The sequence below is a fragment of the Protopterus annectens genome, chromosome 3.part0, assembly GCF_019279795.1.
Source record: "Protopterus annectens isolate FY-2018-M chromosome 3.part0, PAN1.0, whole genome shotgun sequence".
NCBI lineage: Eukaryota > Metazoa > Chordata > Ceratodontiformes > Protopteridae > Protopterus > Protopterus annectens.
The window spans coordinates 1,870,621,466-1,870,639,835 of record NC_056731.1 but is presented as its reverse complement, the minus strand read 5'-3'; the positions used below and the strand labels follow the sequence as shown (position 1 = coordinate 1,870,639,835).

Here is an 18,370-nt window from a genome sequence, read left to right as displayed (position 1 = left end):
AAATGACGTTAACACCCTCTTATAAGACATTCCAAATGTATATGTTTGAAAATAAGAAAATCTACAGTAAATGGACTATTCTCCTCTTCTTTTTTTTAGCTCACTGCAGCTGACCATCCGCTACCACCAGTTCATCTCCTCATTCATCAGGTCTACTGGACCAGGCTTAGCTTCCTCTGGTTTCTAACACGTCCTGAACTTGGGAGGAGATGAAGGACACTAGTGCAGTGTCACACTGCTGCCAGGCAGCATGCAGTAACCCACCACTCACAGCAACCTTGTGAGTCCTGCTATGGCTCGTGTGTACTGACTAAGCAGCACACTGCTGGCAGGATGAAGCTTGTTGAACTCTTCATGCTGCTATTCCAGTGAGCCAGACTGCCTCTCACCCCCAGGATGGGCAAACTGGTATCAGCTTTCACTCCAGTCCTTCTCTGCCTGATCTCTCCAGTGCCCATTCCTCCAATAAAATATGGGTTATCTGGGGCACAATCAGGGTTTATCCCTCTATGCCACAGATACTTCCTTCTTGCTTTGCTGTTGTTTTGGATGGATTTTGTGCAGGACTGCTGTCCACTGTCTTCATCCCCTTCATTCTACAACTGAATGGCCTTTAAGTCAGGCATTCCTCGTGTAGCCTTTACAAAATCCTACAATAAAATACCAGTGTCAAATGTATTTGTCAACAAATGGGTACACATTCATTTTAACAAACCCATAGACATGTGCATTCCATATAGAGCAAGTTAGAGATATGAATCAAATCTATGTGCCTGATGTTTAAATTGAAATGATGGGTAAAAAAAACAGCAAACTATTTTATTCAACAACTCTTCGTTGCATGTCTACAAGTAATTGTCTCATGGAGAAAAAAAATGCTTGGGTACTATTATACATAAGCTGTTCAAACATCAGACAATGACTCTTTCCGTGCAAAGCCATTCTGTATCTGAAAAGTTACTTTCATTAATTTTAGGCACCATTAAAAACTATGTAGAGAAACAAGACATGACATATTTAAGGGTCACCATCTAAGAAATAAATAAGCCTACTTCTGCCCAGCTCTGTACAACAATCCTCCCCCCCCAAAAAAAATCTATTATCTGTACCTTCAGTTTTCGAAGCTTTATTTACTGGTATAAAATGCATGTTTAATATAGGATACCAAAGTTCTGAACGCAGATAATGGGCATGTAAGAATAGGTCTCATATTTAGTGAGATAGAAATGCAATATAGAAACTAGAGCAGATGATGGAGAAACATGTACACCACTATTTACTCAAAACATTTATTCAAAGAAAAAAAAAGATTCATGGTATGATTACAAAACATCTGGTCTACAGCATTTTTTAATCAAACGTTTATCATTTTTTTGAGAGAACAGCAGCTATATATCATCAGATGCAGATGGACGTCCTTATTGTTGGATACCTCCATTCTGTGGGTATGATGTGTAGATTATAGGACAGGCACCAAACCTGTAACAATGCATTAAAGGCCATCTAACTTTCAAAAACAGCAAATTTCACAGTTACATCTTTCAAACAAAATTAAACAATTCAACTGTTACATTCAGTTATTAACTTTAGAAACTGGACACCTTGGGATGAAATATAGTACCCACTGTGGCCAACTAAATTTCATAAATATGTTCCAAGTCCAGAAAAGGCTCAGTGTAAGATAAGGACTTGCATAAATATAGCTTTGTCAGAAAAAAATCCTACATAAATACAGTATTCTCTTGTCACAGATCTAGAAATGCAGCCATTAAAGGACTATATCTTCATTTTATATTTCACATTTTATGTGCAGTTTCAACAGAAATGAATGTTTCAGTGAAAAATACAAATGAGCTCAGTGAAATGACCGTGTGAATAAAGCATCGATCAGGATGAGACTCGCTAACAGAATGTGCAGAACATTTGACACAAAGACAGTTAAGGAGGCATGTAAAATTTGTAGGAAGTTTACAGGGCTCTAGTATTAAGAGAAATACTTGCAAGACAGAATTCAGTTTAGATACCAAGAAGATTGAGACAGAAGTCAGTTTAAATATCAAATAGCTTAAATCCTCAGAAGTCAATTCAGAAGTCTAGAAACTAAAGAAAATAGTGCGGTATGTCTTAGTTTTGCCATTACACAGCAAAAGAACAATGTATTATTCATAGCTACAGAAGTGTTACAGATTGACTCAATTTATCAGTTTCAGGTAATACAAGACTTGTTCAGATCTTACTGGATTACCATATCTACCTCCACTGTATGCTGCTACTACATTATAAACCACCTTTATCAGATTTTTAACAAGCTCCTGGCGATAAACACATTTATTTCAGTTTTATCCTCAACATAATGTGTACATACGTCTTTTAAGTGCAACTCAGTATTCAACTTCATTTTTCAAATGTGTGCATAGATCTGCAAAGTGCAACTGCATCAGCCACCAGCTCCCAAATACATGTCCTACAGGTAGTCTGTCTGTTATCCAAGCTGAAACTCTGATCCATCACTGTTTCTGCAGCAACCCAGTATAGCAACCTCCATCCCAAGGATTTTAAATGGCCTGTTTCATGTGGAACATTTATACCTCCCAGATAATGTTAAATGGATGTGCAACATATTCTATTTTTTTCCTTGTAATTTTAAGTGTGTACATGAGAATTATATATTCCTTCTCTTGCCAGCTCCATAGTTAGGGATTGTTGAAGATGATACTCAATAAAGAACACATATCCTGTGATATGTATGATTTTAACCCCTTTCTTTTCACCACTGTTTTACCCGTACTGACATTAACCTCTTCAGAACCTTCCTGTAGAACACTGGGACACTAGAGTGAATTAAATATTCTGCAATATACTGAGTGAAACTGGGTATAACAATGAGTACTAATATATACAAGTTGCACTTTACCTGTGTATAATAAAGAAGGTATAACTATACCACAATAAAAGTTACATTTAAGAGTTCAGCAGAATTAATAAAAAATTGAGTCTTAAACTGTCACACTATTTTATATGATTTTTCACTTGTGAGTCAGGATACAATTGGATACAAATAAATGTGCAGACATTGTACTATACCATGAACTATGAACTCAAAGCACCTCAACATTCCCTTTAGATATTTTTTTTCCTCCACAGATTGTTTTTGTTGTAAAACAAGGTTCTGTCAGGATTTGTGATGCTGGGTTAGTGCAACCAGTGTACCCTAACAAAAATCCACTGAGGTTTAGGAAATCCAAAATCAAGTACATTCCAGGGAAGCCTCTCTTGGTGTCTTGAAGCTGTGCACGTTGCCTGGAGGTGATTACTTGAAGCTGTGCACGTTGCCTGGAGGTGATTACTTGAAGCTGTGCACGTTGCCTGGAGGTGATTACTTGAAGCTGTGCACGTTGCCTGGAGGTGATTACAGTACTTCATCCCTGGGCAGAAGGTTTCATTAGGTGTCAGAGATTGGCTATATGAAATTAGAACACCACCGTTGGACCTCATAAGGGCTTCCCAAGCAAAATGCTGTCCATAATTACATAGAGATGAAGATATGCAAACTCCAGAATATTTGAGGTCTATTTACATCATTGACACAATGGTCGAATAACTGCATAGTTAAAGACAATGATACAGCTGTACTCCTGTCTCAACACACAGATACAGGGTGAGAACTGCAGAAGGTGGGTACTATTTATAGATTTGCTGTATAAAAAAAAAAAAAAAAAAAACAAAATAATTACAATAAATCTGTTGCTGTAATATAGCTTAGTGACTGGGCATCTAATTAGCTGGTAATTTAATTACTACACAGTAGCTATTAATTTCTATTATATTCCCCATCTCTGCTACAGAGTAGTTTATTAAGTTTAAAATACAAGTTTATTTTGATAATCAATAATTTCACTAACAAGGTATATATGTTCAAATATGAAAAACGAGTCAAACCATGTACAAGAAGGTGTTTGAAGTCTCTCTCTTTTGATTGGCAAGCTAAAAATGTTTTGGCTGCAAATAATTTTTGGGACGTAATCAGTGGTATTAATCTATTTCATCAACTCAATTTAAGAACTGCATTCTTTTAGCAAAGAAATGTCAAATGTACTTTTACCTTATTAAAAAAAATGGCAAGCATTTAGTATAATGTCTTCATAAATCAATGCCCCAACACCCATATTTAAAAACCTGTAGTCTGAGCAGCCAGGTATCTACACAACTCACTGCTGCTGCAAAGTATTTTTATTTTTGCTTCAGCAGTTAGGTGCATATCTCTCAACCTTCTATCACTAAAATGAGGAACACTAGCCTTCATAATGTAGAACAAATGGGCAAAATGTGGAACACATACTAATGGCTTATTAAACTTCAACTAGGACGGTCATAGGATGGTTATATTTATAAAAAAGATCTTTTAATGAACTGATGTGATTCATTTTTATTTACCGTGGACATCAGTTTAAAAATTCCGAATAGTGAATGTGTTACTGACCCTTTCAATGGGGAACTTTGAGGAACATGAATTTTTTAAGATCCCAAATGAAGTATGTTCTTTGTAATGAGATACACTTGAGAGGGACGGTTAAGAGACATGATGACTGTTGCTGCTGAATTCTCTATTCCGTATCCTGTACTGGTTCATTCAGGTCACATAAGAGAGCTTTATGAAAGACCGTGCCTACAATCAGTTTCCCTTCATATACTGCCGCAACTGAGGAGCCTTGAAGAACAGAGCCATTGTTGGCATACACCTGAGTCACAACTGGCTCATCAGATAGAATGTTCTGGATGCGGATCACCTGAAGAAGATGAGAAACATACAGCAAGTCAGTTTTTGCTAGAGGTTATTTCAGATTTTTTTTTTTAAATGTACACAGCACCTACCATTTAGCATTATAAGGTGGTAAGTTCAGATCAACTTATTGAGCACATTTTTAGGCTGTGGAACACCCTTAGCATTGTCGTGCAACTGACTACATCCTGCATAGCTGTATGTGCAGTAATGTGTAATTTTTTTAATGATGTATGAGGTAACAGTAAGTGAAACGGGGGTATACATTGTACATGCAAACACCAATTGCTTTAGTTACATTAACTCTCCCCAATCACTCAACTAACATTATATTCATGATTGGCACCGAGTTTAAAAAACATTTTTTTTTTTTGTAAGGGCAAGCCCGTACCCCCCCCCCCCTGCCTCCTGGCATGGGAGTTCTGCTCTCACATCACTGAACTATAAATATACTGCCTCTAAGGCTGCAGAAGCAAAGAGAAAGTAAATCTGTAGACAGTCTGTGCATTCAAGTGTCTTGCACTAGAATACACAGACAGACATTCGTCAGTGAGCAGATGTGCTGTCAGCAGCTGAATGGTAAATAAAAGACAACTATGAAAAGGATGCTGCATGTTAACAAGTTACACCATCTAGGGGACTCAAACAGAACTGTGAAACAAAAGCCCCCTTCCCATGGAAAGACACTCTGTCCCTTGTCTCTATCTTTCTAAATACAGCCACGACAGACGTCTAGTGTCCCAGCAATTAAGAGCACTCAGCAACACAAGCAACTACTGATGAAAACAAATTCAACAATGTTGAACTTAATAAAAAGTTTATCCAACATTTAGTTTCTGAACTAACATAACCCACCTAAATAATCTATATGCATACAATAGTAAGTCTGCAGTGATAGAAACTGAATTTCCATCTATGCATAACACAATGCAGACAAAATAAAACCTATTTATTTTGTATATAGATTTGAAGATTTAAAACAAAAACCTACTTTATTTTTTTTTTTACCTTTAAGCAGAACATACATAAAACACAACCTCACTCTTCACTGACTAATTTTTTTTAATAATTGCCCGTAAACTGCTAGTAGGAATATGAAGTTCCTACATCATCTGAACCTGGGTGTGTGATACAGTGCATAGATTCAAAATCTGGATTAGTGGTACAGCTCCCTCAGGGTATAAACATTCCAAGTAAATCTAAACTTGGCTGATAAACCTCTGACCTGCCAAGACTACCATGGCCACTGTAAGGAAGCAGCACACACCACTAAAGTACACGTGGCCTCCTCCTGTGGAAGACTGATGCAGCTCCTTGTTTACAAATACTACCAATGGGAGCCCCTCTCAGTTGATAAGCCAGTCACTGCCTCCCACTACTCTTTTCAAAAGAAATATAAATTGCCAAAGTCTGCTTAGCTTCCTTCTGGGGATTACTGGTATGGTGCTGCCGGGATTATTGCTATGGTGCCACCGCGATTACTGGAATGGTGCCGCCGGGATTACTGCTATGTTGCTGCTGAGATTACTGGTACAGTGCTCTTCAGTACAAACATTTCCTTTGGAAACTCAACTCAGCTGTTAAGCTTGTGACCCCCTCCCCTGGAATAAAAGATATATGCTATTAAAAGGTGCCCTATTCCTTCTCTGGACTTCTAGGAGAGTCCTAGAGTTCAAACATTCCAATTAGGAAATTAAATCAGCTGGTAAATTTGTGCCCTCCTACTTCCCCCAGTACTGTAAAGAAGGAATATTGACATAACAGATGTGCATCTAGTTCCTTCTGTGGATTACTGGTACAGCCACCTTGGGTACAGACATTCCCAGTGGGAAAACAACTCAGGTGGTATGACTGTGACCTCTCTTCTACTATTGTGGAAAAGAAACACACCATTGAATTGTGCCTAAGTATGGCTAGATCCTGCAAGATTCAAGGTGGATGTTTTTGACGTATGATACCACAGTCATATGGCCTCTTTCACTAATTATGGTTAAGACTTTGTGCCAACATCAGAATTTGTATCGGCTGTCTGGAGTACAGTTAAAATACCCTTGGAAACAGTAAGGATGTTCATTTTACTTTAGGCACTATCCTCTTCTCCCAGTGAGTTTAGCCTAAGGTTTGTTACTATGTGGCTCTGCTAAGCACAGTTTTGTGTTATCCTTTGTTGAAGACCCTGGAATCATAAATATGCCCTTATATAAACCTTTCCTTACTCATTCCACGATATCAGCCTAGATAGCTGTTGGTCTGAGCATGTGCAGTCTGATCAATGTTCACTAGTGTTGGAGCTGTGGCCCACTTTGTTCATTCCCAACCCCATTTCCCCACCTATTCTACCTTTTCTGACACATATAGCTATTACCCTCTGCCCAATCCTTCCTCATATCACACACCTTCTTAAAGCAACACTCAGTGCTAGGAAGCAGATAACAGATTCTTCAAAAGCCTTTCATCTTTAACCAGTATCCAAAATACCCTAGTCCTTCATTCCTCTACCCACTACACTGAGCACACTTAAAATATTTACCTTGACTAAGCCTCCTATACCTAAATTCAGAATTGCTGACCTAACATTTTACTTCCCATACTAGTTGAGTTCCCAAGGCTCCTACAAAACATTCAGTTTCTATGTTTTACTTTCCTACACTTTTAAACCACAAGAAACATCATCTACTACACTACCAGTTAAAAAGCATCCATGCCATACACAACACCAACCAAAACAAGCTCAGACAACCTCTTTACTTTTTTTAGTAGAGTTAGTACAGGTTCCTCTCATCAGCCATAGCTGTGCATCCACCTACTCAACTCAGATCTCAATGGTAGGAATTTCCACTATCACCGTTTCCACCATCACCGTTTCCACCACCACCGTTTCCACCACCACCGTTTCCACCATCACCGTTTCCACCATCACCGTTTCCACCATCACCGTTTCCACCATCACCGTTTCCACCATCACCGTTTCCACCATCACCGTTTCCACCATCACCGTTTCCACAATCACCGTTTCCACAATCACCGTTTCCACAATCACCGTTTCCACAATCACCGTTTCCACAATCACCTTCACGCCCTCAAACATCCACTGTCACCAGGTACAAGCTATCAGTTTCTTTCTACTCCTTTCTTTTCTTTAAGCACACACTCTGTAAAGAGAAGAAAGTCAACACAACCATACTTCATTCACTAACCCTCTACAAACCTAATACCTTTACATCCACCAATTCCTTTTCCAGTGACACATGTTCCTCTATTTCCCTTCATAAAAACATCAATACAATTCTTGTACTATACAGTGGCAAACACAACTGCATCCATCTCACCATTCTATCCTTAAGAAGGAAGTCACAACCTCCCTTTAAGTCCACGTTTCAACGCTTGGACATAACATTTACCACTCCAATTAATAAATATTCTTCTTACCCAAAACTAACTTGAAACAAAACCTGGCTTCCCCTTCAGTTCCCACCAAACATCAACCTTCTGAACCACACCAAAACTAATACCCCCTAATAAAATTGTTCTACTAAATGCTGGAAATATAAAAGATAAATCAGAGCAGCTTGACTGCATTCTCTATACCTACAACCTAAACTGCATTAAAGACAACAGTCCAAACCTTAATCATCTCACTGGATACAAGTATAGTAATGTTTATCCAAGAAAAAGGCAAGGAGGCGGCACTCTTTTCTGAATGCAAAACTAACCTAAAGACTTCCCTTATAAAAAGTAGTATCTCCACCAATGTCACAGACCCCCAACTAACTAGTAATTGAACATAAGCTTAGACACCGACGTAAGGTAGGTCTTGTCCCAGCCTACCTTTCTTCAAACTACAATAAGTTCAAACTGCATCCATTTTTACTCTGACATAAGAGAATGTGATAGAATCTAATTATGGTTTGTAGACCCCAAACAGTTACCTATATATTATAATGTTGAGGTCTAAATTAGTTCCTTTCTTCAGTAAACTGAACAGGTCCCAACATTAACAAAAAGTTGAGAATTTATCTGCAAACAGAGTGATACACTTCTGGAATAAGTTACCTTCATATATCAACTTAGGATGAAAATAACAAGTTGCTGAAACATAACATTTGCTACCAAAATTAGAAAGTTAATCTACAGACTTGTTCAAGAAAAAAGTAAAGAAATCTGCAGGACTAATATTTATTCCAACTTGTAAGGAATTTCAAAAATCTGCACCTTTTTTTCAATCTATATAAGACTGGTCTGATCTCCGATTGCATCAGTACCTTCATCTTGCCCACTCATTCCTTTGGGGTGAGAGCCAGGCATCCTTGGGTTAGATGAAAGTCCTGTGACCCTTTCATTCCTGCCCAGGGTGCCTTCCTAGCTCATTTGGTCATAAAGCTAGCCAGCTTACAAGTCATGAGGTGGCCTGTATCTCCCACTGGAGCATTACTCAGATCCATTTCCATGCTACTGACCTCAACAAATGCACATCCGCTTACTTTTCTGGTTTATGTGCGCGCACACAGGCAAAGCATAATCACACACTCATGCTCCAAGCATACACCACGTGCTTCTGGTTAAGTGTCACTCAAGTGGCAAGCCAGAGTCACTTTACTCCCCCCAAGAATCTTAGAAGTGAAAGGAAAGTATAAGCTCTCATGGGGTTCAAACCTCAGATCTTGAGCATACTATGCTGGTGTACCTGCTGCTGGACCACCAAGAGCCTCTCGACAGTTAGGTGCTGAGTCGTCACTTAAGAACTTTTCCTTTTAGCTATGAAACACTCAGTACAATTGAGGTCAACTTACAAACATACAAATATACAGGAGCCTTCTGCTTAGGCAGTATTAGAATCATAGAAGTGAAAGGAAAATATTAGCTCTAATTTAAGACTTGAAAGCAAGACCTCCAGCATCCGTTCATGGCAAGCTACCATGCTGGCATCTATGGCACTAGACCAACAAGAGCATCTGGACAGTTAGCTGTTGAGTTTTCCCTTAACAGGTTTTTTCCTTTCAGCTAGGAACCCCCTAGCAAAGTGAAGAAGGTCAGATTACTCACACACACATATACAGAGAAGGCCCTCTGCTTTGACACTATTAGAATCATAGACTCTGTCTGTGGAACACATTCCCCATCCACATAAAACAAAATTCATCCCTGTCCATATTCAAGTGCAAAGTACAGTTGTGTACACTTACCATAAATGTAGATGTTCGAGTGTTCTCACTGCTGCGGTCATCACCATTGGGTTATCCATGCTGTGGCAGCCCTCAGTCAGTCCAAATACTAGAGTCAAGGTTTTGTGCGTCAGCTGCTGTCACTTGCTGGGTGACATCAGGTAGTCCGAGCTATACAGGAGAGCAGGTGACACCATTATCTCAGTTTTTCTTGCCTTAACCAACCAAAGAAGTCCAATTTTAATAATTAGTAATAGTCCTGGGGTGAGAGACTCCCATAGAAATAAGGACAGCAGATATCAGGGGGAAGGAGGGAGGGAAGCATGACTGCAGCAGTGAGAACACTCGAACATCTGCATTTATGGTAAGTGTACACAACTGTACTATGTTCTTCATTTTTCACTGCTAAAGTCATCACCATTGGGAAGATTCCCAAAACCTGAGAAGGGTGGAAGGTTGATAGAAACTTAAGATTGGAAGAGCATGCCCTGCAGAACTGCAGAGGGAAACCCAGCTCTAGCTTTTGAGAATAGAGTCAGATGGTAATGCTTGGTGAAGGTGTGGACTGAAGTCCATGTGGCAGCATCCAGGATGTCCTTGGTGGATACCCCTCTAAGGAATGCTGTGAAAGTAGAGGTTGCCCTAGTGGAATGGGTTCTGATTGGTCCCAGAGAGGTTTTCCATGCAAGGGGTAGCAAAATTGGATGCAGAGTGCTATCCATTTGGAAATGGTCTGTTTGGATATTGGTTTCCCCTGTGCCCTGTTTTAAAGCTGACCAAGAGCTGGTCAGTTTTCCTGAATGCCTTTGTACGATCCAGATAAAATCTGAGTTGCCTGTGCACATCCAAAGAATGCAGTATCCTTTTCCCCTTGTTCTGAGGGTTAGGGAAGAAGGTGGGCAGGTGGATGGCCTAGTTGAGGGTAACATCCAAAACCACCTCTGACATGGAGGGGTTGGTTCTCAGGGAGACCCTGTCTGCATGGAAGATTATAAATGGCTCAATGGCCATTAAAGCTTGAAGCTCTGACACTCTCCTGGCTGAAGTGATAGCCAGGAGAAAGGCAGTCTTCCAAGAGAGGTACTTTAATTCTGAGGATGCTACAGGCTCGAAGGGGGGCAGAGTAAGCTTTTCTAAAACATAGATCAGATCCCAGGCTGGGGTGGGCTGTCTTCTGGGAGGCCTGATATTAGAGGCACCTCTAAGGAACTGTTTGGCAAGACAGTGGGAGAATAATGGCTGGTCTGTATCAAAATGTGCCAAGATGGCAGAGGCATGGATCTTTATGGAGGAGAAGGAGAAACCCTTACTAAGGAGCTCAGCCAGATAATCTAGAATAAGAGGAATGGAGGGCAGATGGATGTCTGCCCCCTTAAACTGGCTCCAGGAGCAGAATCGTTTCCATTTTCCAGCATAAGACTTTCTGGTGCTGGGCCTTCTGGCTTCTGTGATGATGTCAAGGACTTGCTTGCTTAACATAGATTCCTTGTTGGTTATGGTAGAATAAGCCATGCTGACAGCTTGAGTGTTTGGAGGTCTGGGTGCAGCACTGTTCCCCCCCTGGGATAGCAGGTGAGGTATCAGAGGTAGCTGCCAGGGGGGGGAGTGGAGAGATGGGCTGCACCAGCAGTGAGTACCAATGCTGTCTGGGCCAATCTGGGGCAATGAGTACTGCTCTTGGTTTTTCCTCCCTTATCTTGATTAGTACTTTTGAAATGAGAGGTAGAGGTGGGAATGCATACACAAAGAGGGTATTCCAAGGGAGGGTCAGGGCATCAACCTTCCAGGCCAGGTGATGGTACTTCCTGGTGCAGAATTTCTTTACCTGGTGATTTAAATGGGAGGCAAAGAGGTCCACCTGGGGGGGTCCCTCATGTGTAGGTAATTTGCAGAAAAATGTCTCTGTGGATTTGCCATTAATGTGGGTCCAGCAGGTTTCTGCTTAAGTGGTCTGCTAGGGTGGTGTTGATGCCTGGTAGGTATTGGGCTATAAGATGTAGTCCCATGGATGAGACTGCTAGCCACAGGTTCATGGCTAGTCTGCACAGGGGCTAAGACTGAATCCCTCCCTGTTTGTTGATGTACCACATGACTGTGCTGTTGTCTGTTTTTATGAGAACCCCCGGTTTGAGGTAGAATCTGAAAGATACCAGAGAGGTTTGCACTGCTATCATTTCCTTTTGGTTGATGTGCAAGGGAAGTATTTGGGCATCCCAGAGACCTTGGGCGCATCTTCCTTCCAGGTGGGCACCCCAGGCTATGTTCGAAGCATCTGTAGTTATGGTCTGGTCTGACGGATGGAGGGTGAATGGAAGTCCCTTGTTCAGAGCACAGGCCTGGGCCCACCAGCAGAACTCAGATCTTATGCAAGGGATCACCGGCAGGGACGTGTCCAGAGGTTGAGTATGTTGACACCATAGGTTCTTTAGGTACCACTGAATTTTCCTCGTGCAGTCTGGCCACAGGTACCAGGATGATGCATGAGGCCATGTACCCTAGAGCTTGCAGGAATTTCCTGGCAGAAAGCTGGGTTTGGGAGGCCAGAGTAGTGAAGTATTTTGGTAGGAAACTTTGTTTTTCTGGAGACAGAAAGGCCATTTGCTGTTCTGAGTCCAGCAAGGCTCCAAGAAATATGATTTTCCTGGTAGGTGCCTGTTTTGATTTCTTTTTGTTGATAGTGAACCCCAGAGAGGTGAGTAGGGTTTTTACAAATGAGAGGTGCTGCAGGAGTAGTTCCTTGCAGTCTGCCTGGATGAGACAGTCATCCAGGTAATGGTAAATCTGTACATTGTTTTGTGTGCAGAAGGCAATGGCAGGAGATAGACATCTGATGAATACCTTGGGAGCAGTAGATAAGCCAAACAGCAAAGCAGAGAATTGAAAGTGTAGTGATCTTGCTCTGAAGCACAAGAATTTTCTGCATGATTCCCTTATTGGAATGTGCAGGTAAGCATCTTTTAGGTCTAAGGTGACCATCCAAGCTTTTTTTGGCAGAATAGGTAGAAGCTGTTGTAAGGTAAGCATTTTGACTTTTGGGATTACCAGGAAAGTATTGCTAAAGAATAGGTTTAGGATGGGACGCCAAGTTCCCTCTTTCCTGGGAACAAGGAATAGTCTGGAATAGAATCCTTTTGCAACTTGTTCTGAAGGCACAGGTTCTACTGCTGCTAGGGTTATTAGGCTTTGCACTTGTTTTAGTGCTTCTGCCCACTGGTTTGGAGGTAGATCTGGGTACCCTCTTGGAGGTGGTAGTTCTCGGAAATTCTTCTCTATGCAACAGATGTAAGAGGAAACGCAGTGCAGTACGCTGATCAAAAGTTTAAAACTTTAATTTACTAATACAACTTACACACATATAATGACAATAAAAAACCAAAAACTTTTCGTCTGATTACAATGAGTTAAGCGCTTTCACCTATCTAACGTAGGCTTCTTCAGAACTAACTGCCATAGTATCTCAGCATTTAAATAACTTTTATGGCGCCAAATTCCTTTGGTGCATTTAAAGCTGTATCCACACTTTGCCTAACTATAAATAATAAATATATAAACATATTGTTATATAAGTATATACAATTCAAATGTATGATAATAATTAATGATAATAACAACTATTTAATGATAATGTTATTGTGTTGGGACTAAACCTAATAAAAACCATTATTAAACTAATAATGTTCATAAAATGTAACATCATACTGACAATACCCTTAATATAAATATATTATCAAACTCACAAACTAAATTATATTACTTGCTTCCATCTGTCTTATAATCTTAAAATCATCTACCACCTCCAAGATGGGTGGGATGGCCAAGGGCCTATGCTGGGGTAGGTCCAGAAACTCTCTTAGTCTTTTCTTGGACTGAAGGAAATCTGTTGATTCCCATTGAAAGTGTTCCCCGAGGGTGTGGAGGGTTTCCCCAAAGGAAAAGTCCTCCGGAGGTGATGCAGAAGGGATAGATTCTTCTGCATCTGAGTTTTCATAGGCAGTAAGAGGATTTTCTTCTTCAAAGACAGAGGAGTCAGATCCATCTGAATCTAATGGATCCCTTCTCCTTTTGGCTGGAGTCCTGATTACCCCGGATGAAAGTGATGAGATCCTCTGCCATTTTAAGCATTCTAGTTTGAGGAGGGGGAGGAGTAGTGGAATGGAGACTTTTTTGCTGTTTTCTTTGGAGTGGGTTTAAGTCTGGCCCAAAGGATATCCCTCGGTGCCATCGGAAGGGATGGAGAAGGCCTTGAAGTGAAATCCGAAGTGCAAGCGGTATCCTCGGAAGCTGGTGCCTGCTTCACAGCTCCGGACCCAACTGAGGGCGAGACAGCCAAAGGCTTGTTAGACGATTCAGACATCTGCGGCATACAGGCTTCCGAAAGAGTCTCAGTGGAGGCATGCGAAGAAATCGAGTCAAGCATCAGGGGCTGCAAAAGTGCCTCACTGAATTCCGAAGAACTGACAACCCATTTAGCGGTGGTATCATCAGAAGGCTTGGCCTTATTCAGTCTGTCTCTATCCTTATCTTTACGTTTTTTCTGAATATCTGCAGTTTGCTGACTGATGGATGCCATATCAGTACTCAGAGGCAGAAGGCGAAAATAACTGGCTACAAAACAGAGCTCTATGATGAATAATTCTAGTGTTGAAGAGGGCACAGAACCAACAGGGGGTTACGTCATGATCTGGGCCTAAGCAAGTGATGCAGTAAGAATGGAAGTCTCATTGTTGTACTTGCTTTCCACAGGCGAGACAGTTATTGACTTTTTCGAACATCGGCTAGTGCAGGAAAAAGGAAGGATCCCCAATGGGGTAATTAGCTTTAGATGTTTTCAGCTGAAGTTCGAAATCTGGAAACAGCCGACTGGCACTGTTGCAAACTGCTTCTGCTACATGCTCCACAGCAAGAAAGACTGAGGTAATGGTGTTGTCTGCTCTCCTTATAGCTTGGATGACCTGACATCACCCAGCAAGCGACAGCAGCCGACACACAAAACCTTGACTCTGGTGTTTGGACCGACAGCTACCACAGCATGGATAACCCAATGGTGATGACTGCAGCAGTGAGAAATGAAGAATATCTTAGCTCTGTGGATGGGAAACAGAAAATTTACTCCAGGATTGCTCCATTTACTACTATTAGACAGAGGCAGCTCCTAAATGGTTTATCCCATGCATAGATCCTCTCAAATTATCTATGGTATGATAAACGTTATTCTCTTTAGGGTTAATATATAATTATATTATAATCAACCATGGGATGAGTAAGGCCAAACTATAACCAAATGGGATAGGCTATTTTGATCACAAAAAGGGAAATTTGCTGGGTGTAAAATGGCCTTTAAGGGTAACTAGCCTAGTACTTACCCTATGGACCTATAAATGTGAAAGGAAAATATTAGCTCTTATTTGGGACTCAAACCCAAGACCTTCAGCATACAACAGAAACCCTAGGATAGGCGAGTCAACAGTGAATGCTCACTCCCATCCCTTACCTGCCAGCCCCTACAGATATCTGAGTCACTGACTGAATTCAAGTAACCTGTATCACAATCAGGGCTTTATCCCTTTATGCCATGAAACTGGTATCCACTTCTCTATTACACAGTAATTACATTGCACTTAAATGGATTCTACCTGCATACATTCAGGGATTTAATTTCTAATAATTTGCCTGTGTGACTCTGCTTAATTACCCAAACAAATTCTTATACATTGAGTCTATATGGAAAAAGATCCTTGACGTACCAGAATAATCAATGAATGTATGCTGAAAAGATGCATGTGTTTCCTCTATGATTTTAAGGGCTAAGTAAGGTAAAAATTCACTCAATGCTTTGAAAATATGAAGGTTTCATAAGATATCCAAAGGAAAGAACCAATTCAGCTTGCATCTCAAAAATTGCTTTACGCATACCCAAAATAATCATTTACCATCATGACCTCAAGAGATGCAAAATTAGACAACTTATGCAAAGTTTAGGATAAAAAAAATGTTAAACAGAAAAATCTGACCTCTGACCCAGGAAGATTTTCAGGATCATACACAAAAAGTTTCCAGCCATTAGGATGGCAGCCAGCCCACAGGTCTCCTGTGATTGGATCAACATCTAGATTATCTGCCAATGTCTCCACTGTCAGTACCTAACAAAATAAAACATTCTTAATGTTAAAAAGTTACCATTTACAATGGTCAACAATACAGTAAATAAAATAAGAGTTCATTATTCCATTATTGTTAAATACTTGTGGTTTACAGTGCTCCCTTAATATATCTGATACTAGCTATTAGAAATGGAAACTAATTTCCCTCCTCCCCCAAACTAGTGTTTAGCTCCACTTTAAGCAGCATTCTCCTTTGGAAATAAAAAGTAATGGACTACTATTGTAACCAATAGTCAGCATGATTAACCAAGCTTACTTCTACTAACTGGTCTATTGGGAGACACTCTGGAAGATCACTGAAGGCAGCCTTCTAGCTTACATACTCGGTCCCTATCCTTTGACCTTCACATAGCTAAACAAAATGTAAAATTAACTCTACTTTTCTGGTTATGAAACATTTCAGGATTCATTTCCCTAGAAGGCAAGTGCAGGAATCCATTTAGTTCAGTTAGAGTATACCGTATTCACCCCTGCCTATATTTCCAGCCACAAAAAAATATCATCTTGTCAAACTATTTTAGACAAAATTTGTACAGTTACAAACAACACTGCTGTACATTACAAAATGCTAAAAGGCTATTAAATCTCAATTAGTTCCTTTACCTTGCTGGCAGACTATCATCTGTAAATATTACCCTTCTTTGCTCACGTGCTAATCATGCCCTGCTATTACTAAGACCCTGTAAAAAACTACATATGACACAGGACTTGGCACTCACTTCCTTCAAGCCCAAAGAATCTTGCTGATTAGAATCTATTTTGCATTCAGATGCACCTTTGCTAACTAAAACTGCCAAATATCAATTTCCCTTTCTAGTACCTTTTAACAGTCATCTCTAGGTCAAGTCTCTCCATTCTCACCAAGCCCACGATATCATTACAGACTTACAAGACCAGGAAATGAACCAACATATGTAACTTCAGGATCGCTTATGATCCAGTACATGTGACTTCAGGATCGCTTATGAACCAGCGCATGTGACTTCAGGATCGCTTATGAACCAGCGCATGTGACTTCGGGATCGCTTGTGAACCAGCGCATGTGACTTCGGGATCGCTTGTGAACCAGCGCATGTGACTTCGGGATCGCTTGTGAACCAGCGCATGTGACTTCGGGATCGCTTGTGAACCAGCGCATGTGACTTCGGGATCGCTTGTGAACCAGCGCATGTGACTTCGGGATCGCTTGTGAACCAGCGCATGTGACTTCGGGATCGCTTGTGAACCAGCGCATGTGACTTCGGGATCGCTTGTGAACCAGCGCATGTGACTTCGGGATCGCTTGTGAACCAGCGCATGTGACTTCGGGATCGCTTGTGAACCAGCGCATGTGACTTCGGGATCGCTTATGAACCAGCGCATGTGACTTCGGGATTGCTTATGAACCAGCGCATGTGACTTCGGGATCGCTTATGAACCAGCGCATGTGACTTCAGGACCACTTATGAACCAGCGCATGTGACTTCAGGACCACTTATGAACCAGTGCATGTGACTTCAGGACCGCTTATGAACCAGTGCATGTGACTTCAGGACCGCTTATGAACCAGGACATGTGACTTCAGGATCACCTATGAACCAGGACATGTGACTTCAGGATCACTTATGAACCAGGACATCACTTATGAACAAGGACATGTAACTTCAGGATCACTTATGAACCAGCACATGTAACTTCAGAATCACTTATGAACCAGCACATGTAACTTCAGAATCACTTATGAACCAGCACACGTGACTTCAGGATCACTTATGAAGCAGCACATGACTTCAGGATCACTTATGAACCAGGACATGTAACTTCAGGATCACTTATGAACCAGCAAATGAAACTTCAGGATCACTTCATTTAATCACAGCACTTACATACTTTGTCTTGTCCTACTGGAGAAAAACTTCATCAGCGCAATTACCCCCCCCCACCAAAAAAAATAGCTATTTAAAGTACTTTCATGGATCAAATGATTAAAAAAATATTTATATAAAAATAACTTGCATAAAAGTAAAATTCAACATATTTCATAAATAAAATCAATACACACTTCAATAACGCAAATAAAAAATGAGGAGATATTAGAAATCAATAAATTAATGCAATACATATAAATATAATAAATTATCAAATACTTAAAAAAAACTATAGCTGTTTAAGTAAACTTACCATCACACTAGATGTTCAAATGATTTTTGTCTTTTTTTTTTGATGTTCGAGTTTTCAGAAACTCGATCATATGGTCTCTACCATATGAATTTCTAGTTTCTGAAAAT

At 40.5% G+C, this 18,370-nt stretch overlaps 1 protein-coding gene across 2 annotated transcripts in view; it reads right to left on the bottom strand.

The window, feature by feature from the left end:
• Nucleotides 1-1,275: 1,275 nt before the first annotated feature.
• The window catches only part of LOC122797136 (serum paraoxonase/arylesterase 2-like), a 695,627-nt gene continuing 678,532 nt past the window's right edge, over nt 1,276-18,370 (bottom strand). The window contains exons 8-10 of one of the 2 annotated variants that reach the window (XR_006364032.1): nt 15,954-16,082; nt 4,481-4,787; nt 1,276-3,696 (exon numbers count right to left, since the gene is read on the bottom strand). Coding sequence is in view for 1 of the 2 variants with exons in the window: in XM_044065936.1 (XP_043921871.1) it covers nt 4,605-4,787; nt 15,954-16,082 (312 nt within the window). In the remaining variant the exon portion in view is untranslated. Of the gene's footprint in view, nt 3,697-4,300; nt 4,788-15,953; nt 16,083-18,370 lie in introns of those variants that run through there. The other variant, XM_044065936.1, reaches the window with a different exon arrangement.